At 45.3% G+C, this 19912-nt stretch overlaps 1 protein-coding gene across 1 annotated transcript in view; it reads right to left on the bottom strand.

Moving 5' to 3' along the window:
- MYO18B (myosin XVIIIB) overlaps positions 1 to 19912 on the bottom strand; it is a 298450-nt gene that overhangs the window by 59370 nt on the left and 219168 nt on the right. Inside the window, exon 39 of the mRNA XM_026447974.1 lies at positions 17878 to 18063. Coding sequence (XP_026303759.1) covers positions 17878 to 18063 — 186 coding nt within the window. The remainder of the gene's footprint in view (positions 1 to 17877; positions 18064 to 19912) is intronic.

Genomic DNA, 19912 nt, shown 5'->3' with positions numbered 1-19912 from the left:
CTGGAGTGCAGAGGCATGATCTTAGCTCACTGCAACCTCCACCTCCCAGATTCAAGCAATTCTCATGCCTCAGCATCCGGAGTAGCAGGGATTACAGACATGCACCACCATGCCCGGGTAATTTTTGTATTTTTAGTAGAGACGGACTTTCGCCATGTTGGCCAGGCTGGTCTCCAACTCCTGCCCTCAGGTGATCCGCCTGCCTTGGCCTCCCAAAGTGCTGGGATTATGGGTGTGAGCTACCACGCCCGGCCAAGATCTTGTCTCTAACCTCTTACAGCCTTAGTCTCCTCACCTGCAATTCAGTGCGATGACATACCTGTATCAGGGTTCCTGCCATTGCTGCTGTGCCTAGGAGTCACCTGGGACCCTGTTAAAAAGCCAATTCTGGGTCTATAAATTTAAATATTTTAGGAAATTCTGATGAAAAGGCAATAAAGAGAAGATGATATGAGAAAAAAAAAAAAGCCAATTCTGACTCAAAGGTGTGGGGCTGAGCCTGAGACTCTACATTTCTATAGCCAAGGCTGCTGATGTGCGAATATGCTTTGAAAAGTAAAGCCGTAAGTCACACGATATTGAAGAGAATTAAATGACATGAGGTCTAAAACATGCTCAGGCCTGGCATAAATGATAGGCTGTTATAAAAGTAATAATAACAAGTAAATACAAGCTATACATAATGCAACTTAAAATCAGCCTCCAGCTGACATCCTTAACAGAAGCAAACCAAACAAGCAACCAACCACAGAATCACAAATTGGGGTTCTGGTCACAATTTTCCTGTGTGTGTGTGTGTGCGCGCACGTGCGCACGTGTATATTCATAGGAGAATATATATAATGATCTGTGAGTCATATATAAACATATAAAATGTGTGTGTGTGTGTGTATATATATATAATTTTTTTTTTTTTTTTTTGAGACAGTCTCACTCTGTCGCCCAGGCTGGAGTGCAGCGGCATGAATCTCAGCGCTTTGGAAGATGGAGGCGGGCGGATCACTTGAGGTCAGGAGTTCGAGACCAGCCTGGCCAACATGGTGAAACTCCACCTCTACTAAAAAAAAAAAAATTATTATTATTTTGCCCTTTCAGGTTAAGTGAACCTTAACGATGAGTATCAGCACACAGAAGTCTGAATTGTCCCTAGGACCCTGCCTGAAAATCATACCAGTTAAAATGCAAACATGGTGATTAGATTTGACATTCAGCCACGTCTTTGGCTTATAGACAACAAGTCTTTAACATTGGCCCAACATTAAACTACAACAAAAACTACTCTCCCTAAACAACAAAAGTCCATAAACAGAATCTTAACTTGCATACTTGGGATTTCTCAACTGAGGCCGCGCCTTTGTGATGGAAACGAAATAGTCTGAACGCGGGAAGGCATCTTGGTGTGGGAAGGCACTGGTAGGAACAGACAACAGAAGGATCATCCTGGGAAACTCAGAGCTGCCAGACTCTCAAATGAGCTACAGAAAGATCTGCATCACTGAACTGTAACCATGGCTGGGGCCAACAGGAAAGCAGACAGCCTTCTTTATTTGGTTTTACTCTCTCATGTTTTTTGGCTGGGGTCAGCGGGTGAGTACTACAAAGAATTACAATTGATTGACCACTTAACATGTGCAAAACATTCTAATCTCCCAACTACCTGATAACCCATTCTACAGACGAAGAAAGAAAGACTCAGAGATGACGCGTGCCTGCAAGAGATAGAGACAAGATTTAAACCCAGCTCTGCTGTCTGCCTCCGACTCCACTTCTTCCAACCGAGCGCAGAACAAGAGTTAGCTAACTACAGCCTGTGGGCCAAATCCAGTCCACCATCTGTTTTTCTAAATAAAGTTTTATTGGAACACAACCACGCTCATCTCTTCCTTCATTTGCATACTGTCTAGGGCTGCTTTTGTGCTACAACAGCAGAGTTGAGTAGTTGTGACAGAGACAGTATGGACTACAAAGTCTAAAATATTTACTACCTGGCCCTTTACAGAAAATACTTGCCAGTCCCTGGATCAGAGCATCCAGTTGCTACCTGCGTGCAAACTCAGCAGGCTCTCAGAAAGAAGTGAAAACCGGAAATCATCTTATTTCTTGAGTTCCTTTCCTTTTGTGTGCTGAAAAGTGACATCAGTCTTTTTTCTTCTCCCCACCCACCAAGCAATTAGCTCACAAAGGCAGGAGCCTGAAGGATTCCCCCTGAGTGTTTGTTTATAAGTCTCTCTCCAGCAGGACGCTTTGTCTCCAAACCGCTGCCAAACTTTAATAACAGCACCAACCACATCATCTTCCACCAAAAGCAAACAGGAAAGCTAGTTCTGCCGCCCAGCTGGGTGGATGTCAGCTGCAGACAGCTGCAAATTGCCTGAACAAGGACAGATGTAGCTTGTTTTTGCCTTTCTTTTTCCATTTGAAAACTTTGCGAGGGGGAGATGAGAATGCTGTTAGGGAAATGAATGTGTTGATTCTAATTATCCAAGCGGGCGGGCGGCAGAGGTGACAGGCAGCAGGATGGGCTCCCAGTCATTTACCTGGAATGCAGCCAAGACAAGGCTGGAGAAAGGGCAGAATTCCAGTGAAGCTGACACTCAGGACACTGAGCACAAAGAAGGGGGCATCTGTGAACTCACAGGTCACAAGGTGGGGTATACAGCATTTGGGGACGTCATTCCCAGAATTTTCAAAGAGGAAATAATTCAACCACTGGCCTAGACTTATAGGCCTGCTCTAAGTCACAGGGCTTGCCTCCTCTTGAAGGAGCTCTACAGTGCTCTTTGATTCTGGTCTCACTCTGATAATGATGAGATGATGATGGTGGTGGTCATCGTGGTGAGAGGTGATAATAATAATTTTCATGATGGTGGTGGCAGTAATGATGGTGATGATGATGATGGTGGTGATGAAGATGACGATTGATGATGATGGTGATGACGCAAATAGTGGTGGTGATGATGACGGTGATGGAGATAATGATGGCAATGGTTGCGGTAACAATGGAGGTGATGGTGATGGTGGGAATGGTGGAAAAGATGATGTGTTGGTGGTGATGGTGGTGGTGATGAAGAAGATGATATGGCGATGATGACGATAATGATGATGATGGTGATTACGATGATGATGATAGTGGGCTTACTTTGTGCCAGGCACTGTAATAAGCATTTAAACACATTATTTTATTAAGTAATCCCCACGATGCCGTGAAGCATTTGTAGTAATTATCTCCATTTTATGAATTAACAGGGAAACAGAGAAAGTGAGTGCCTTGACTAAAGTCACACAGTAAGGACATAATGGAACTCAGATTTGCATCTAAGTCTCCTTACTCCTAGTTCTTTGTCCTTTCTGTCAAGCTCTTTCTTCTCTCAACATGCATTTTTTATGCCTACTATGTGCTAAGCAATGTTCTAGGGCAAAGGTAAGTGATTTTTTTTTTTTTTTTTTTCTGTAAAGGACCAGGTAGTATATATCTTGGACTTTGTAGGCCAAATGGTCTTATCACAAACACTCCTCTCCGCTGTTGTAGCCCCAAAACAGCCACAGAAAATATGTAAATGTTTGTAACTATGTTTTAATAAAACTTGATTCATAAAAATCAGGAGAGCAGCCAGATCTGACTATAGGTTATCAAGCTGTATATTTTGTGGTGCTGCCTCAAGGGCCAGGATGGAAGAGTAGGTGAGCCCTAATGGGGAGCTCTGCTTTTATTTACCATAAATCTGTATCAGCTATGGATTTAAAATAAGATTTGGCTACTTAAAAGAAGAAAGAAGCTTGGTAATCTCTGGATAACTCCTTGCTACCTCCCAGGCGAGATAAGCAAGGGGTATCTCTCTGCCCTTTGAAACCCTGTCTCCAAGAGATAAGGTGACGCATCTGGAATCCAGTTGTGGGGTAGGTATAGAATCAATCTAGAATGGGATGGAGAAGGGGAGGTCTATGGGAATGTTGTTGTCCATGGAGGTAGTAATTTCCCCAACCTCACAGTTGCATCAGAGAGATGGAATTTCTACCAGTCTGAGGTTGGAGAAGACAGCTGGAATGAAGAGGCCTGGGCACTTTCAGGTTTGAGATTGTGTGACTCTGTGCATCGCTCTTGGGGTGTAGGAATATGCTTATTTCAGGGGAGGCTGCCACCGTGACTGTCAGCCCTTAGAGACACACTCAAAGCTTGCAACTCTATGACCAGTCAGCTCCAGGCTTGCCCAGGGGTCTCAGCAGAAAGAACTCTAAAAGTCATCTGGTCCATTTTACAGAGATAGAGAGTGAGTCCAGCAAGGGAAGAGACATGCCCAAGGCCATAGAGTCAGTTAGAGGCAGAAGTGTGGCTCGGACCCAGACTTTCTGGCTTCAAGGCAAGCTCCTTCTACTGTGTGAGCCACCCCCTTGAGAAAATAGAAACGGAATTTAGGCTGTCCACGTCTGGCCTCCATTTCCTTTCTTTGATCCAACCTACTTATGGGATGTCCCAGCCCCAGGAGTAACAGAAAATATACAAAAAGGAGGAAGAAAAAGTCAAGCAGGAGGCAGGAACACAAGCAGAGAAGATAAAACCTAGAAGGGGCCTGTGGCAAGGCAGAGAGATCTCTGCAAGAGTCAAGGCCCACCGATGTGGCCTCCGCAGTGGGCATCCAAAGGCTTTGGGTTTTTGGAAACCACTTCTCCTCCTTCTGGCGCTAACATTTCAATTTTCTTTGGGGGAATCTATTCTTCCTCTACTCTCCATCCACATGGCTAGGGTGGAGCTGACTCTACTTCTGGATTCAGGGCTGGGCATGTACCCCACAACTGTTCAATCCAGCCTGTACCCTTCAAGTACCAGTGCTTGGTTTAGGTGTGGGCGTATAACCCAAACCAGATCAATCAGAATCAACGAGATTCTACTTCTTGGCCTTTGTTTGAGCTGTTGGGTGGAAGGGGCCCTCTTCTTGTTGAGGTTGATAGCCTTGTTTGTCAGCCTAACTCTGTTGTCACTAGGAAGGGAAAGCCTGTCTGAGAATGGCAACCAACTCCAAGGAGATGGGGAGGGAAGGATTCAGTCGGTGGTGTGCTGGTAAATGTTCAAAACTGACTGTGGGGATGAGTGGAAATCCTTGATCTATAACATCTGCCAATTTCCATAGTGTAAATAATTCCACAATGGCCAATGTCAGGCTACCAATGTGATGTCATGGAGCACGGAATTGGGAAGAGATGGACACAGTCAGCTCTGGCCAACAGATACAGGTGGACCCCAGCACACCGAATTCAACCTGTTGGCATCATTTGAGTCCCTGAATTTCACTGAGTCTGAAGCCAGAGGTCATGACACTTTTTCATTACATAAGTCAATAAATTTCCTTTTGCTTAAGCCAATTTAATTTTGTTTCTGTCACTTACAACTGAAAGAGCCATAACCTAGACAAGTTATATTCATCTTTCCCCACTAAATACACTTTCAATTCCAAACCAGCCAATTCTCCCAAAAAAACCATTTCGCTTCCCAACTGCTTGGTCGATACTCATATTCTGAGATCCCCTCTCCATTTCTTATTAAGCTCTGTCAAAAAAGAACAGTAAAAAGAGAACTACCCTTCAAACCGAATTATACTTTGGAAATGAATCAAAAACATGGAAGTGTCTGACTTTGGCGCCCCCTGGATTTCCTTGGGACCACTATCTTTTAAAGATGTCAAATCATAACAATGATCAAGCTTTTTACCAAGGAGACTAACCTTCCTAAGCCTCCCTGGCATACAATTAAGTGAAACATAATCTCGTCTAAACAATATAAATTGGATATATTTGAATAATTTAATATACTCCTGCCATATTCAATCAATACCTCCCCCCTTTCTTTTTTAAGTAATTAACTTTGCAGAGTTAAGTTACTCTAATTTCCAGCAAGTCTGAAGTGACGAAAGTTCAACTGATAAAATCTCAAGGGGCAAGATTAGTATCTGCTCCTCTGTTTGCCATCTTGAGCCTCAGAGCATTATTTGTAATTGGTATTAGCAACTTTAAATTCTGATTAATTGCTGGAGAGCCTATTTTCAATGCAGAAACAAAGCCACAAGTCGGGGAGTAATAGACCCAATTATTCCTAGGTAGGCTTTTGGTAATAGATTTTATTATCAGGATAACTCATCTCAGAGCCAGACGCAAAGAAACTCATTTCATTAGATGGTAACACCTCTTGAATTGAGACAAGCACATTCACCATGTGAGATAAAGACAGCTTGGGAGAATTCACTTTCAGAAACGTGTCTGAGGCTGGCAGCACCTAAATGCCTATTAGGACTAAGTTTCCTTTGTACAGAAACCTTTGTAGGGAAACAAACAGGAGACCACAGTGCCTAGAAGGGGGGCAGTGACAGAAATATCCGCGGTTTCCCCTGTCAGCTCTCTGAGCACGTGGGAGGCCATTAGGAGTAGGGATTAAAAGGAAATCTGTGAACACGGAGTTTATAAGCGTGTTGGGTCATCTTGAATCCCACGGAGATAACAGGGCAGTAATTAGGAGGGCTACCTCCCTGTCAGGAGAGCCATAAAACATGTTATTTACACCCGGCTCATGGCCCCAAATGCCCTCCATATGGAATGCCTTTTTAAATACTTCAGTTCCCAGCCAGAATAATTCATCTTTACGCTTTCAAGTTCATAGCCATTTGCAGGGAGAAAACACCAAGGGCTTTCTGAAATGAACCCCTTCACTGCGGGTTTGGTGAATACCACGGAGTAAGTAGATGGAGGGGGACTTTTGAAAACATGGTTCGGGAGTGGAAAAAAAATTAAAGCAAATGAAAACAAACAAACAAAACAAAGCAAAACAAAAAACAGAACCTGACTTTGGGCTTCCTAAGGCCCCTACCTGCTATGTTCAGATTCTCAGAAGGCAGGAGAAAATGAACAGGGAGAGACGAGCAGGAGTGCTTTTGGGGATAGTTATGTGACAGGCAGATCTAGATCACCAAGGCACAGTAGTGTATCATTATATATCATTTCCACCATAGAGGTACAATAAACACAAATACCTTCAAAAGCATCATCAGAGCAAAACGTTAGCAAAATAATTAGAAAGCAATGTGTTTTGAGTATATATTACCTTTGTTTTTCATATAATGTATTTAGTTGTAAGCTTATATCCTTTAATCTTTAATAATAGCTGTGTTTGACAAGTGGCTTGCAAAATTCCCTAAAATTTAGCTATCAGCTCTTGCCAGCCAATATGAGCCACTTCCTGCACACCCATGACCTGGAGTCTCCTTGGGGTAGTGTCCCCATACCCTGTTAGAAGGTGGTTGGTGGAGTGAAAGGAGTGAAAATAGAGTCAGAAGGCTCTTAATCAAGTCTCATCGCTCACTGACTGTCTTTTTAAGCAAGATTACTTCACCATTAGAAATCTGTCCTTCTGAGCATGCTCTTTTAGCTCATGTATAAAATAGGTGCAGTCACATCTTCTGGAAAAGACTAAAACAAGTAATTTATGCCATGCTTCTAGATCTGCCTGTCATATAACTATCTCCAAAAGCACTCCTGCTCGTCTCTCCCTGTTCATTTTCTCCTGCCTTCTGAGAATCTGAACATAGCAGGTAGGGGCCTTAGGAAGCCCAAAGTCAGGTTCTGTTTTTTGTTTTGCTTTGTTTTGTTTGTTTGTTTTCATTTCATTTCAACTCTGCCTTTGGTGACATCATGTGGTCAGGTTGAAATCAGCCCTGGAGGGAGAATTTACACCACAGAAATTGGCAAACACTACAAGCCAGGAATCCACCTGCCCTGGAAAGGCAGTTGTTAAACATTTACCAGCACAACACCACCCCAATCTTTTTTCCTGGTGGTCTGGTAAAGTCCTCTTAGATCCAAATTCACCTCCTAATCACCTCATCATCATCAATGGGCTTTTTCCTTCGAGGGAAATTGACCAATACAGAGGGGAACAAGCCATCCTCGAATCTGCTCTACGCCTCACATTCTTTACACTTCTCCCCCTGAAGGTGGAAGATATACCCCAAAGTAACACCAAATAAATAATGCATGAACCATATATAATTGATGCTAGATTTAACAGAAGTAGAGCCATAAGTGGTTGTCTATTAACTATTTATGGCTTTGCCCAGGCAGCTGACAAGCCAGGCTCAGTGAGGAGATCACACCCATGGTCCCATGTTTTATTTAAACATGATTAAAAGTACACAGTCTGCAGCAAGGCCTTCAATTCCACTCAGAATTAGATTCTGCTGTGAAGTCACTGCTGGGTCTCAGGAAGGTTGGGATTGGATTTTGCTGGAACCGCTACCGTTTTTTTTTCCTACAAGGGTAGGGAGTCTAATTTCTGCCTCTTTCCATTCTTGACTTTCTCCTTTCCTGATGTTCCCCCTTCTCCAGCTGCTCTGTGACCTTGGGCACAGCACCTCCGTGAGCCTCAGTTTAATCATCTATAAAATGGGGAGTTATCATAGGTGTTAACTAAAGGGTTATGGTGAGGATTAGCTCAGACAGGTTGCTCTTAACAGGTGGTGATTTTGCCCCTTAGAGGACATTTGGTAATGTCTGGAGACATTTTTGATTATGATAAATGGGGCAGAAATGCTATTTGCCTCTAGTAGGTAGAGGGCAGGGAGGCTGCTGAATATCTTACCATACACAGGACAGTCTTCACAACATACAATTATCTGATCCTAGATGTCAATAATGCCAAGGTTGAGAATGTCTAGATTACAGAATCAAAAGCAGTATTAACATATATTATTAATTTTTAAAAATTATACTTGAGGCCGGGCACAGTGGCTCAAGCCTGTAATCCCAGCACTTTGGGAGGCCGAGATGGGCGGATCGCGAGGTCAGGAGATTGAGACCATCCTGACGAACATGGTGAAACCCCGTCTCTACTAAAAAATACAAAAAACTAGCCGGGCGAAGTAGCGGGCGCCTGTAGTCCCAGCTACTCGGGAGGCTGAGTCAGGAGAATGGCGTAAACTCGGGAGGCGGAGCTTGCAGTGAGCTGAGATCCGGCCACTGCACTCCAGCCTGGGCAACAGAGCGAGACTCCATCCCCCCCCCCAAAAAAAAAATTATACTTTAACACGTACACACTATGTATCTAAAATTCACTGAGTCGGTCAGACCTGCATTCAAATTCTGACTCTGCTATTTACTAGGAATGTGACTTTGGAGAAACTGCTTCATCTGTCTGGATTTTAGTTTCTTTCATGATAAAATAAAGACAATTACCTCCAACGGTGAGGCTCAAAATAGAGGATTCGGACGTGAGGGCTATCTAGCTGTAACATCTGTCACCCTATTGATCGCCAAGGTTGATCTGGCTGATCTAGCTGGCTGGGCAGGTGTCCCCTTCCCCACTCATCACTCCATGTACATCCCTCCCAAAGCCGAACACTTGAAGAGGATGACCGTCTCTGATAGAGGAGGACCAGTCTTCGGTCAAGGGTATACCTCCAAACCTCCAAATAAGTTCTCAAAACAGAGGATTCATGTAAAGTACTTAGCCCAGTACCCCACACAGTATATGATAAAAAAAATTAGATCTTATAAACATCACTGCCATCCACCATCACAGGCATTGCATGGATGTGGAAGTGGAGCTGGCAGAATATGATAAAGCTTGAGTGGAAGGAGAAAATAAGAAACTCAAAGGAAGAAAGAAAATAAAGTACCATCTATTAGGTGCTTATTATGGGCTGTCATTTGACACTTCTATATACATTATCTCATTTAATCCCCATACCTACACAATTATGCTTATTTCACAGATGAGGAAACTGAGTTGCTTCAATGTTAACTTAGCTGTCTGAGGTATCATACTCCAAGCCCAATGCTCTTTCCAACCACTCTATAGTGAGTTAAATAGTGTCCCCCCGAAAATCCATATCCACCTAAAAACTCAGAATGTGACCTTATTGGGATATACGGTCTTTGCAGAAGTAATGAGTTAAGCTGAGGTCATACTAGATTAGGGTGGGCCCTGAATTCAATGACTAGTGTCCTTACAAGAAGAGGAGAGATACACACAGAGACAGAAAGAGAAGAGGGGAAGGCCATATAAAGACGGGGCAGAGATAAGCGTGATGCAGCCCAAAGGCCTAGGAATGCCTGGAGCCACCATGGGAAGGAAGGATTCTCCCCTAGAGCCTTTAGAGGAACATGTCCCTGCCAACATCTTCATTTCAGACATCTGGCCTCCAAAACTGTGAGACAATAAATTCCTGTTGTTTTAAGATATCCAGGTTTTGATAATTCGCTATGGTAGGCTAGAAATTTAACATACACCCTCCCCCCAACATGGGTCAAAACAATTCTGCGTGTGTGTGTGTGTGTGTGTGTGTATGTATGTGCGTGTGTGTGTGTGTGTGAGAGAGAGAGAGAGAGATGAGAGAGAGAGAGAGAAACAGCAAGCCTAAACCTAGACAAGTGGGTGCTAAGGAAGAATAAGGAAGAACAAGGAAAGCAAAAGAAAACAGATTGAAGAGGGAGGAGGAACAGATTTTGTAACTGGCATGCAGTAGGGGAGCTGCAACGAGAAAGAAGGAAGAGGAGAAAAAAGGGGTGAAGAGTCGGTGTTTATATCCCTGTATCTCATTTCTCTCTGACTCTCTGGCAGCCTGGACATTGCCTGACACACAGCAGGCATTCACTAGACATTTGCTGAATGCAAGTGAGAGATGTAATGATAAACAGGACTAGATTGCTGCTCCCCCAAAGCTGCCAGCCAGTATTTGCTTTATCATTCAAGAAACTCCAAACAAGTTTCAGATGAATGATGCATCCTCCATACAATCTCCCCCAGGGCTCCTGTTTGTATGAAACCATTTCTTCCTTTGTCCACACATCCCATCTTGTGTCAGAGTTATTGAGGGACACGTGCATCTCCTCCTCTAGATCTTGAGCAATTCAAGGGCACAGTCCCTAGTCCATCCATGTCTGCATCTCCCACATCATCAGGCACAGGGCTAGGTACCTAGTAAGATACAAACAAAAGTTGATCTAAAATTTTCCATTTCTAAGATGTACTTTTTTGAGTCATTTGTTAAGATGTAAAACTTCAAAATGCTGAGAAAATTATTCAGCAAGCAATCACTGATCATCTACCCTATACCTGACTCAGATACGGAGGTTGCAGCCCGACTCAAATAAAACCTTCTCTCAGGGTCTCTCTCTCTCTAGGAAGACAAGAACATTGGCATTCACAGTAACTGAGTGATACATGCATTGATGGGGTGGGCACAGCGGGTATGGGAACACAAAGGAGGTGCTTAATCTGATATTTGAGTTTTTAAGGTTGCACAGGCAGGCAGCAGGATGCATGAGGATAAAGGTGGTGAATCAAGGAGTAACACGGCATTGGGATCTTGTCTTAGTTCAATTGTGTTGCTATAAAGGAATACCTGAAGCTGAGTAATTTATAAAGAAAAGAGGTTTATTTGGCTCACAGTTCTGCAGGCTGCACAAGAAGCATCTGCTTCTAGTGAGGGCCTCAGCTGCTTCCGAAACTCATGACAGAAAGGGAAGGGGAGCTGGTGTGTGCAGAGATCACATGGCAAGAGCAGAAGCGAGACAGAGAGGAGGAAGTGCCAGGCTGTTTCCAACAGCCATTTCTCAGGGGAACTCCGGTGGGAACTAACACAGTGAGAACTCACTTGTTACCATGAGGAGGCACCCAGCCATTCACGAGAGATCTGCCCCCATGACCCAAACACCTCATATGAGGCCCCACCTCCAACACTGAGGATCAAATTTCAACATGATGCTTGAGGGACAAACATCGAAACTATAGCAGTCCTCAACATCTGCCTTAATGCTTAAGTAGAACAGGTAAGAGGATGAGAGGCAGACAACCAAAGGTGGAAAAATCTAGAAAGGTTAGATTTCTTCTAGGTCATAGGAAGCAGTCTGAACTTTGTTCTGAAGGCAATGGGGACACGTGACCCATGGAAGGACCCGTGACCCATGGAAGGTCTTTCTTTTCTTTCTTTTTTCTTTTCTTTCTTTTCTTTTCTTTCTCTCTCTCTCTCTTTCTCTCTTTTTTTTTTTTTTTTTTTTTTATAGAGACTAGCTCTGTCACCCAGGCTGGAGTGCAGGAGTGCAGGAGTGCAACCACAGTTCACGTAACCTTGAACTCCTGAGCTCAACCAATCCTCCACCTCAGCCTCCTGAGTAGCTGGGACTACGGGTACATGCCAGCAGACCTAGCTAATTCTTCTTTGTTACTTCCTTCCTTCCTTAATTCCTTCTTTTCCCTTCTTTCCTTTTCCTTCCTTTCTTCCTTTCTTTCTCTCTCTCTCTCTCTCTCTTTCATAGAGATGGGGTCTTGCTATGTTGCCCAGGCTGGTCTTGAACTCCAGGCCTAAAATGATCCTCCCACTCGTCCTCCCAAAGTGCTAGGATCAAAAGGCATGAGCCAACACATCCGGCCCCATAAAACATTTCTTAGCAGAGAAATAACACAGTAAGCTATGTTCCTTCTTGAAAGATCTCCTACAGGTAGGAGCAAGACTGAAGGGAAAGTGGGGAGACAAGTGAGAAGTCACTACAGAAGCCCAGACCGGAGGGGATGATACTTAAACAAAGACAGAATAAGCAAAAATGGGTCAGGAGGGGTGAATTTGAAAAATACCTCAACAGGGTAAAATCAACAGGTCTTGACCATTAAGCTGTGTGAGCGAGAGGGAGATAGGCTGCTGTAATTTCTAGCTCAGGTCACCGGATGGATGCAGGAAAGTAAGCAGAAGCACCATGCAAGTTTTTCAAGACCTGGGGAACTTGTGAAAAGGACACCTGGATCAGGGGAAAGTCAAAACCAGAGAATGAGGCCAAGGTGATGAAGGGTAAAACCCAACAGGTGCAGCCTCCGAAATAGGTGCACCTGGAAGGCCAAAGTCAGGCCTTCCCGTCAGCATCAGGACTTCTAGCTTCCTCAGGCACCCCTTGATTACCCAGTCCTGGGGCCAGGGTGGTTTCCCCTGGGCCCTGTAACTACTGAAAAACAACAGGATATACATCCACAGATGAGTTGCTTCATCGCTCTAATGACAAAGGGACTGGAATGATTTAGAGCCAGAATATTATTTTCTCCATAATGGCTCCTGGAGTCTCCAGGAATAGTACATTTACTAAAATTAATGGCAAAACCTCATTTTTCTTTTTTCTGGGAAGCAAAGTTCCACCGGAGGGGTAACTGATCCTGATCTGGATGTGCCGGAGAGTCAGCTGGGGGTATAAATCATTCACATGCAACAACTCACAGTCCTTTAAACCAACACCTACAGTGACAAATAGTACAGGCTGGGGACAGGCGGAAAGGAATGTGGACAGGAGATCCATCAACATCCTTCCCGCTGCTCACCAGGGCCCAGAGCACCAGATCCTTTTTTTGGTCTCCACAGCAGAGCCATTTTTCAGCAAGGTTGGGTTGAAAGGGAAGCAGGTGACCTGGTGATAGCTTTAGCATTGAACACATGGGACACCAATCCCAGCTCTGCCCTTCCTGACCCTGCAGCCCTGGACAACCTCACACCCTGGCCCCTCCATGTTCTCCACTTGCTGAGGTTGACATTAAGCACTAAAGAAGACAACTTCTGCGAAGGGCTTGAACATAGAATGACTCAATAAACATTTGTTGATGGAATGAATAAATCAACGCTTGGACTGTGGAGTTAGGAAATTTATTCTATCCCTCCCAGGGAGGATTTGAATTCTAAAAACGAAGACAGACTAGGAGCGGTGACTCATGCTTATAATCCCAGCACTTTGGGAGGCGGGGGCTGGAGGATGGCTTGAGACCAGCAGTTCAAGACTGGCCTGGTCAAAGTAGTGAGACCCCATTTCTATTTTAAAAAATTGAAAAATTAGCCAGGCACAATGGTATGCACTTGTAGTCTCAGCTACTCTGGAGGCTGAAGCAGGAGGATCGCTTATGCCCAGGAGAAGGAGGCTGCAATGAGCTATGACTGTGCCACTGCACTCCACCCTGGGTGACTAAGACCCTGTCTCAATTTAAAAAAAGAAAAGCAAAGAAAGAAGGAGAAGGCAATACTTTGCCCAAAGAAATGGACTTGTGGTGGTGACAGTGGGTATGGGAGAGAGATTTGGTGCCAACTGGCCTTCTAAAGTCCCTCAAATCACAGTGCATGCCCCCTTGTTTTGCCTATGAAAGCTCTGAGCTCTCATGATGGAGGAAACTCCATATTTGTATGAAGTACACTAGCCATAGCCTTAGTTGTATTTTCTCATGCAGTTATGTATTTCCATGTATGAGCTCCTGGGGGGCAAAGGTGTGTGCTGTTCCTCACTGGGTATCCGGCATCCAGCACAGGGCTTGGCCCACAGTGAAAACTATGAATACACATTGCACGGAGGAAAGAAGCAAAGCTCGGGCTGCCTTGCAGGATTTTAGTATAGTTTAGAGAACGTACGGCACAAAGAAGCTGCCCCTTATCTTATAGAAAGGGGATGAGGGAATGCAAGTTGGTGGCGTGGACACGAACAGATGGGATGATCTGTCTTGAGAAGCCAGGGACAGTACCAGGATGCCACACTATAGGAGGGGCCTCAGCAGCAAGACTCAAGTTTCAATGACAGCGAGGACTTAACTCTCCCACTGAACCCTGTTTTGGGCACACTGCGAACTTCTGCACAGCAAGGACCTTAGGATTCCTTGCCCTTCCTCATCAGTGCCTACCCCTGTGCCATCCTCATAGCTGGTGCTGAATAGGTATTTGTTGAATGAATAAATGAGCGATGCAAGAAAGTATGACTTCCTCTCTTCTCCCAGTGGAAATTTCCCAGAGCTCAAAGGCAAAGGAAATATTTGAGAGCAAATAGGTTGGTGAGTTTTGGGACAGGCAGTATTTGGAAGAGGCTGCTGGCCTGACCTTATCCGTGGAGCTTTGTTCTTCCACAGGATCACTAAGGAAAGGACAGGATGTACTGGATAACTGCAGAATACCAACCAAGCAGAAATGTGCCTTCCTCTTGTGTAGGGGGTTGCATGGTGGCCTCCCAAAAGACAAGTCCGCTTGGGACTTGTGAACATGATCTCATTTAGAAAAAGGGTTTGCAGGCCAGGCGCGGTGGCTCATGCCTGTAATTCCAACACTTTGGGAGGCCGAGGTGGGTGGATCACCTGAGGTCAGGAGTTCCAGACTAGCTCGGCCAACATGGTGAAACCCCGCCTCTACTAAAAATACTAAAATTAGCTGGGCATGGTGACGCGTGCCTGTAGTCTCAGCTACTCGGGATGCTGAGGCAGGAGAATTGCTTGAACCCGGGAGGCAGAGGTTACAGTGAGCTGAGATTGTGCCACTGCACTCCAGCCTGGGAGACAGAGCGAGACTCTGTCTCAAAAAAAAAAAAAAAAAAAAAAAAAACAGCAAAAGCGTTTGTAGATATGATTAAGGTAAGGATCTTAAGGTGAGATCAATGTGGATTTAGAGTGAGCCCTGAATCCAATTACAGTCGTCCTTATAAGAAAAAGGCAGAGGGATATTTGGGACATACATACACAGAGAAGACAGCCATGTGAAGAAAGCCATCACTGAGGCAGCCACAAACCAAGGAGCACCTGGAGCCACCAGAAACTGGAAGAGGCAAGGAAGGATGCTCTTCCAGAGTCTTCAGAGGGAGTGTAGCCCTGCTCACACCTTGATTTCAGATTTCAGGCCTCCAGAACTATGAGAAAATGAACTTCTGTTGTTTTAAGCTATGCAGCTTGTGATAATTTGCTATGGCAATCCTAGGAACTGAACACTCCTTTCAACCACACCCACCAAACTAAAGAGAAAAGTTCAGCTTTGATAAACTTATCCAGAATCTTGCCATCAGAAATTGGAGACAGACGCAGGTCTAATTTCAGCATGCATGCAAGCTCTTTAAGGTTTTGTGTTGTGTCCATTTTGATTCCTATGTGGGAACTATGCTATAATCTTTTCAGTATTTCAGAGCCTTTCAAGATCTGAATATGGCCCCAGGAATGGGGACAGGCAGAGGAAAGAGAGAAAAGAGGGAAGGAGAGAAGACAAGAGAAAAAGAGATCAAGGGACAGAGAGGAAGAAAATCACTATTTGATCTGGCCAGAATGCCTGAGTGCCTGGCTAGTTAAAGAAGACATCAGAGGAGAAAGGCTGGGGATGTTCTCTCCTCCCAGCCAGAGCTTGCCAGGAGGGACACTCAGCTGCATGAGAAACGGGGCTAGTTAATGAGGAAGTTATCCTGTCAATTGGAGGAAAGAGCTTTTCTCTCTCCCAGGGCCATGGGCGTGGAGGAACTGCCAGTCAGGAGGCCTGGACTTTGGGAACCTGTGTCTCTGTGCGGTGCCTTACCGCCCCCTCACAGAAAAGCCTGATGGGGATGACACCGGCTGTGAGAGACAGTGGCCCGAGACATATTAACATATTTGCTGCAGGAAGAACAAGTTGGTGAGACCTCTCACAACAGCAGAGTAGACAATGTAGGAAGGAGAAAACCAGTGTAATTTAGAGACCTCTGGGCCAAGCCTTGGCATATTGTGGGCTGTCTCTAGAAAGCTGGATGATGGTAGGCAATGGGGGTGCCAGATACTCTCCAGGTCACAGAATCAGAAATCTGGAACCTTAGTGATATCTGACCCCATGGAGAAAAGCTGGAACAGACACTCTTAGATGCTCTGTGACCTGTGCAGTTCTTAGAACACACTGAATGATGGAGAAACCTTCCCATTAGGCAGGAAACAAATTTTAAAATGTTCCTTGGGGCTGGGTGCAGTGGTTCACACTTGTAATCCTAGCACTTTGGGAGGCCGAAGTGGGCAGATTGCCTGAGCTCAAGAGTTTGAGACCAGCCTGGGCAACATAGTGAAACCCTGTCTCTACTACAATACAAAAAGTTAGCCGGACATGGTGGCTCACGCCTGTAGTCCCAGCTACTCAGGAAGCTGAGCCATGAAAATCGCTTGAACCTGGGAGGTGGAGATTGCAGTGAGCTGAGATCGTGCCACTGCGCCCCAGCCTGGGCAACAGTGCAAGACTATCTCCAGAAAAATAAAATAAAATAAAAATAAATGTTCCTTGGTCCATCCTGGAGGCAAAGTATGAGTTAGTGACTAGAAGTAGAGACTACATTGTTAGGCAGCCCTGGGTTCGAATTCTTACTCCTGTGTGACCCTGGGCAAGCAAACATACCATTCGGAACCTCAGTTTGGCAAGTTGATATCTCCACGCGTCAGTTTCCCCACCTTTTTAATGGACATCAAGACAGCACCTACCTCACAGTTCTGAAATGAGGATTTAAATGAGAAATGCTTCCTTCAGAACCTGGTAGGGAGCAAATACTTCACACATGGTGGCTTGAATCATCATTTGTATCTTTTACTTTTGTTGTTGCTACTAACGGCCCAGAAACAGCTCTATGTTTACCAGATGTGGCCTTAGACTAGTCATCTCCCCTTTTGGAAGGCTCGGTTTGTCCTCATCTGTGAAATGGGGGCAATAAATCTGACTTCACAGGGCTGACATGAGGATTATAGGATATTATGGATGTTGAGACCCAGTGAAAGGCCGTTAATAAACACCCGTTCTTCTCTCTTGTGTGTGAGGCCTTCCTGCCATTGGAGTGGAATGAATGGAGCAGGAAAAGAAAGTCTGGGATCTGATATGTAAATGAATTTGGCGGCCATCCGGCAGCAGTGAATGCCATTGGTCCACTTTGGGCCCACCCCTAGGGTTTGCAGCCAATGACAGTGTTGTCTCAGCCCACTCCCCTTCTGGTTTCTCCTGGCTTCCAGCACACCCCAGAGGCCCAGGACCCAAACCCATGAGTCTCCCATTCTGAAGTCTTAAGAAAGGGGGGCTGTACCCCATTGCAAACCCTCAGTTGCTAAGAGCCCGCGATGGGGACAGGACTCACCAGCTCCATGCACCGCCGGCTGGCCTCCGCCTCCCGCTGCACCAGCTCTTCCATGTCGGCCTTCAGCTCCTCCAGGCGCCGCTGGTAGTACTGGCTGCTCTCCCGCTGCTGGGACTCCGACGTGGCCGCCTGTGAAAGCTCCTCCCCCATCTTGATCAGGCTGTCCCGAAGTCGGATCACCAGGACCTGGGAGGGGCCGAGACATATGCCCACCTTGAAGTTGGAGGCCAGGGGTATGAAACAAGGGAGCCTAAGGAAGAGAAATCCTTTGCCGAGTTTCCTGTGTTTTTATAATCAGGATAAGAATGCTGATGTCTGCTACAAAAATGGAGAATTAACAACACGCAAAAAATGACTGTCGGGCTCAGTGCTCACGCTTGTAATCCCAGCACTTTGGGAGGCCAAGGCGGGTGGATTACCTGAAGTCAGGAATTAGAGACCAGCCTGGCCAACATGGTGAAACCCCTTCTCTACAAAAAATACAAAAATTAGCTGGGCATGGTGACGCATGCCTGTAATCCCTGCCACTTGGGAGGCTGAGGCATGAGAATTGCTTGAACTGGGGAGGTGGAGGTTGCAGCGAGCCAAGATCGTGCCACTGCACTCCAGCCTGGGTGACACAGAGAGACCCCGTCTCGAAAAAATAAATAAATAAATAAATGAAAGAACTGCTATTCTGAGAGGCAGTGTAGCATATTTATGAGACCCCCTCACCCTCAAGACCCTCTGGGTTGAAGTCCCACCTCTGCCTCTCCCTGGCTGTGTGACCTTGGGCAGGTTATTGAGCCCTTCTGAGAGACAGGGATGATGATAGTACCTGTGTCCCAGGGACGCTGTCAGAATCTAATTTCTTGGTATGCAGAAGGCTTGGGTGCCTGGCGCATAGGATGTGCCAGATAAGGGTTGGGGATTATTAATTTTTTTTTTTTTCCAGCAGCTCCTATTTATCTCGAGGGACTGATGCAATGAACAGAGAACTCTGCTGAGGTCAAAAGCCTTTCCCCAACATGTGTTTTTGTTTCCTGATTAATAAAATGAGGGTGTTTAGGTAATCTCTCATGAGCCTCAGCCCTACTACATTATGACATTTTTCCTTTCCTGGTGGCAGGGGGGATGGGGAATCCTTGAGGACACAGTGAAACAATAGAGAGAAAAGTGCTTTGGCCATCACGAGTGCCACACCAAACAAACCCAAGGACTGTTCTGCAGAATTCATTAGTTGGCCAACAAGCCCGGAACCAATCGATCCTGATGGGCAAATACTCTAGTGTTGACATAAGACAGGGCCCACATGAATATTTCAAGCCCCTGCTAAGGACTCTGAGCCCTTTTTCTGCAGCCACAGGCAGTGGGGATAACAGCCTGCAGATCAGACACCAAATAATAACCTGAAAGAAATGCTTTCCTATTCAGTTCACCTCTCAAATGAAGTTCAGCAACAATTCCAAGAACAGCAGGAAGACTGGAAGGAGTTCTCAAACTGTGTCTTTGAGGTACCCCATCTCTACACCTCAAAGACCCAGGATTCTACTAAATTCAAATCATGGCGGCAGAGGGGAAAATTGAATTTGGAGATAGAATCTTTCCATTTGAAGTTTTCCCACACTCATTTTCTTTTTTCCTCTGCTATCATTTCACTATGCTAGAACCAAGTTTTAAAATGGCATGTGATATAGCCCAACTTTACATATTTAATCATTTAAAATATAGTAGATCAAAGTTCCATGGTGATCTGCAGAGACAGTCAGACCTTGAGGAATTTCTGGGAACCAATGAGGGTCAAAGCAAAGAAGAATTTCTCGGCCGGGCGCGGTGGCTCAAGCCTGTAATCCCAGCACTTTGGGAGGCTGAGACGGGCGGATCACGAGGTCAGGAGATCGAGACCATCCTGGTTAACATGGTGAAACCCGGTCTCTACTAAAAAATACAAAAAAAAAAAAAAAAAACTAGCCGGGCGAGGTGGCAGGCGCCTGTAGTCCCAGCTACTTGGGAGGCTGAGGCAGGAGAATGGCATAAACCCGGGAGGCGGAGCTTG

Source organism: Piliocolobus tephrosceles, chromosome 19 (assembly GCF_002776525.5).
Source record: "Piliocolobus tephrosceles isolate RC106 chromosome 19, ASM277652v3, whole genome shotgun sequence".
NCBI lineage: Eukaryota > Metazoa > Chordata > Mammalia > Primates > Cercopithecidae > Piliocolobus > Piliocolobus tephrosceles.
This window is presented reverse-complemented; position numbering and strand designations above follow the sequence as displayed.